Below are 4,266 nucleotides of genomic sequence, written 5' to 3' on the forward strand. Positions count from 1 at the left end.
CAATCATTGCATTTGGATTCAGACGTTTCCAGGTCAATGCCAAAATGAATCTGCATCAGTCAGGTGGTACAACTAGAGCACTGCAAGTTATTTACATTCGTTATCACTGTAATGTTATGCATTTTAGACACGAGGCAACTTGGTGCAGTCTTTTGTCTCGTGACACTTTACAGACTCTGCTGTGCTCAAGCGTTTTGAAGGAGGCGTGGCTTTGGAGGGTGGGATCTCATGCATTGATTCCAATGAGCCATTATGTGAGAAAACAGCCAAATTAACACTGGAATACAAAAATCTAATTCCTAATTTTCTCACTTAAATAAAAGAGAGGAAAATGGCCTTAGAAGTGAGATTTATTTGGTGATAAACAGGGTGATAAACACACCATACATCCAATGGTTAAATCAGCACAGTTAACAGCATGCATAGCCACATTACTTATGGCCAGGACATTGGCCATAAGGGTAAGTTGGCGGTTCAGCTGCAGGCTTCACTGGAGCCTTGGGCGGTTCGGCTGCAGGCTTCCCTGGAGGCTTTGGAGGCTTTGGAGGTTCGGCTGCAGGCTTCCCTGGAGGCTTCCCTGGAGGCTTTGGAGGTTCGGCTGCAGGCTTCCCTGGAGGCTTTGGAGGTTCGGCTGCAGGCTTCGGGGGTTCGGCTGCAGGCGTCACTGGAAGTTCGTTTGAAGGCTCCAGAGGTTCGGTAGAAGGCTCCGGCTCAGGTAGTTCGGCTGCAGGCTTCCCTGGAGGCTTCCCTGGAGGCTTTGGAGGTTCGGCTGCTGGCTTCCCTGGAGGCTTTGGAGGTTCGGCTGCTGGCTTCCCTGGAGGCTTTGGAGGTTCGGCTGCTGGCTTCCCTGGAGGCTTTGGAGGTTCGGCTGCTGGCTTCCCTGGAGGCTTCCCTGGAGGCTTTGGAGGTTCGGCTGCTGGCTTCCCTGGAGGCCTCCCTGGAGGCTTTGGAGGTTCGGCTGCTGGCTTCCCTGGAGGCCTTGGAGGTTCGGCTGCAGGCGTCACTGGCAGTTCGTCTGAAGGCTCCAGAGGTTCGGTAGAAGGCTCCGGCAGTTCTGTAGAAGGCTCCGGCTCAGGTAGTTCGGCTGCAGGCTTCCCTGGAGGCTTCCCTGGAGGCTTTGGAGGTTCGGCTGCTGGCTTCCCTGGAGGCTTCCCTGGAGGCTTTGGAGGTTCGGCTGCTGGCTTCCCTGGAGGCTTTGGAGGTTCGGCTGCTGGCTTCCCTGGAGGCTTCCCTGGAGGCTTTGGAGGTTCGGCTGCTGGCTTCCCTGGAGGCTTCCCTGGAGGCTTTGGAGGTTCGGCTGCTGGCTTCCCTGGAGGCCTTGGAGGTTCGGCTGCTGGCTTCGGGGGTTCGGCTGCAGGCGTCACTGGCAGTTCGTCTGAAGGCTCCAGAGGTTCGGTAGAAGGCTCCGGCAGTTCTGTAGAAGGCTCCGGCTCAGGTAGTTCGGCTGCAGGCTTCCCTGGAGGCTTCCCTGGAGGCTTTGGAGGTTCGGCTGCTGGCTTCCCTGGAGGCTTCCCTGGAGGTTCGGCTGCAGGCTTTACTGGAGGCTTTGGAGGTTCGGCTGCAGGCTTCCTTGGAGGCTTTGGAGGTTCGGCTGCAGGCTTCCTTGGAGGCTTTGGAGGTTCGGCTGCAGGCTTCCCTGGATGGATACAGATAGTCAACTTTAGTCAGTCCGTTTAGAGGCATTCAGTCTCAGATACAGCACAAGACCCAAATACCAAGTTTTACTCCCCTTTAATTATTAAACATGGTCGTATTAATTGTATGAATTAATTTTGTGAAACCATCCTGTGCTTTAAGCTGTGCTATTGGCTGAATACTTTTTACATTGAGAACGATTAATTATAAAACGGACAAACGGAAATGAGGAAGCTGACCCAAACACTTATAACAAATACCTGCAAATGGATCCATACACTGATGTCCACATCCATTGCAGCAGCATTTCTCATTGTTCGGACAGTCACTGTCATAGGAACACAACTCCGCACACAGTCCCGCTCCAAAATTTGTGCTTGGACACTCCCCTGCCTTTGCTATTATAGAGACACATGACAGAGAAACCACATCACTGAATACTGAATGTCTCATACACTGTATGAAAAATAAATAAAAACACTAAAAATGAGAGATGATCGTACCGGAATTTTCAGTCCATCTACTTCATAGTTTCACATTTAGTTCAAAGTGTTACTTGCGGTTTCTTTGCAATTATTTGTGAAACTTCCTAGCAATTCCTGAGTGAAAACATTTTCTCAGGGTTTTCTCTGGAAGATGTATAGCATGCATCAATAATTATAACTCACTGAAAACAGGCGGCACACATGCAGTCCCACAGGGAAATTTACAGCATTTGTGTCCTCCAGAGCAGTCTCTATCAGAAGTGCATCCTCGTCGGGAGGGCACGACCGTCAGCGTCGCCGGACACTGACCAGACACTACAGAAGAGGATTCAAGAGGATCATTAGGGGAGACCAGGAAGTGCTGTAATAGTTTGCTTCAGCATTTGCAAGTCAGGGGTTTTACAATGAGTCTCAAACTTGATAATATTCACACATTTATCTGCTTCAATTCAAGTAGCTTAGAAATCTATCATTTTTCACTAAACTGCATCAATCGGTTTCAAAGACTGAGAGTGCAGTTACAACCTACCCCACTGTAGTAGAGCGAGTAATAGTGCAATGCTGATAGAAAGCATGGACATCAGATAATATGTTGTCTACAAATTTACTGGTGTACATCTTCAAAAATGACACCATCCCCATGACCACCCTCATTTCCTTTTAAGCATTTTAATAAAGCTACTCAACAGAAAACAAAACAAATATAGATAAAATGCAGAGTTACCGGGTATAATTAGCTCTCCACGTTATATTGTAGGCTTATGCATTTCTTAAAACAAATAAAAACAAAAAACTTTTGCCTAAAGTTTAAACTCAGGATTGATACAGTCCGGTAGCAATTTTGTAGCCATATTATAACACTAATGTTCTTGTCTTACAATAAACAAAAATGCCTATTAGTGATTATATGGGTTTTACTTGTACAATGAAAAAATGCATAAACTTATGACAGTTTGCATATTTATACTTTGCTTATTAATAAAAGTAAACCAACATACAAAGATGAACTTCCACTTGACGTCTGTACTGTATTTTTGTAAGCAGATGTGTTTGAAATCAAATTTTGTAAGGCACTTTATTTATGCACTTCTTCAGGCTGCGTAATGAAGCTAAAAGAACTTCTCACCTAGGACTCCAGCGTCTGTTGTGCTCAAACAAGCAGACAGACACAATAAAACAGCACTAAATGAGCAGTACACTTGTGCTGTCATCCTCTTGACCTGCAATCTCAAAATCAACTCTGCTGGAAGATGCACTGAATTAGTGAGTCAGGAGGAGCGGACAGCAAGGACCCCAAAACTACAAAGAAAAACCCAACCCTAATGAAAATCACTTGCCTGTAGCTTACTTAATCACTTGCTATCCTCTTAATATAGCCTAATCTTGAAGAACTTGATTAGCTTGTTCAGGTGTGTTTGATTAGGGTTGGATGTCGTAATAATTACCGTAATTAGGAGATGATTGATTGTTTTTATGGCAACACTATCAACGGCAAATGAATCTGCAGTGGCCAGGTAGTCCAGCGATCACGTGGTACAAGTCGGAGTTCTACCACAAGTTACAAGTTGTAATTATGACTAAACTCCTACACCTAAACTCTCCAGGAAATGGATCTCTACTGGAGACTGGCTTAAATCTGCATTGAACTCAAAGAGACACAGGGGCATGTCTAAAATTTGAATTTTGCTGATTGATTTGCGACGTGAATCCATGCAAGTAATTATGAATGAAAACAATGTTTCCAGCCACTGTAGTGAATATAGGGGAATACACAGCCATGGTTATATCATAGCCACTTTAATATTGGATGGTTTTATATGGATTGCATAATCAGATAATATTTGTTCACTCAAGCTTTCTATAGACATATTTCTTATCGTGACCGAGTTTTGGTTCATTTCTGTGACGGAGACCGAGACGGCAGAAAGCGCACCCTGTTTGTTTTCCTTATTTTACAAAAGCACAACATTTAATTGTTATTGTGAGATGCCCGAAATATGAACATGCCCGAAATAAAATCAGATTTTAGAAGAATTTGTAGCGCCACTCAGACAGGTGTGCCAAAACTCTTATTTATAAACTAATGACATCTTCACCTACACAAAAACCTGCTCACTTCAGGCTTGAAAAGAGATGTGGGTTGCCC

At 45.2% G+C, this 4,266-nt stretch overlaps 1 protein-coding gene across 1 annotated transcript; it reads right to left on the reverse strand.

The window, feature by feature from the left end:
* Positions 1-337: 337 nt before the first annotated feature.
* Positions 338-3,466, reverse strand: LOC311090740 (uncharacterized protein). The gene is made up of 4 exons (XM_084126229.1): positions 3,247-3,466; positions 2,304-2,435; positions 1,896-2,033; positions 338-1,636 (listed from the first exon to the last, which is right to left on the reverse strand). The coding sequence occupies exons 1-4, from the start codon at positions 3,329-3,331 to the stop codon at positions 432-434; spliced, it is 1,560 nt and encodes a 519-aa protein (XP_083982355.1). The 5' UTR covers positions 3,332-3,466; the 3' UTR covers positions 338-431.
* Between the last annotated feature and the right edge of the window lie 800 nt (positions 3,467-4,266).

Source organism: Abramis brama, assembly GCF_963993115.1.
Source record: "Abramis brama genome assembly, chromosome: 10".
NCBI lineage: Eukaryota > Metazoa > Chordata > Actinopteri > Cypriniformes > Leuciscidae > Abramis > Abramis brama.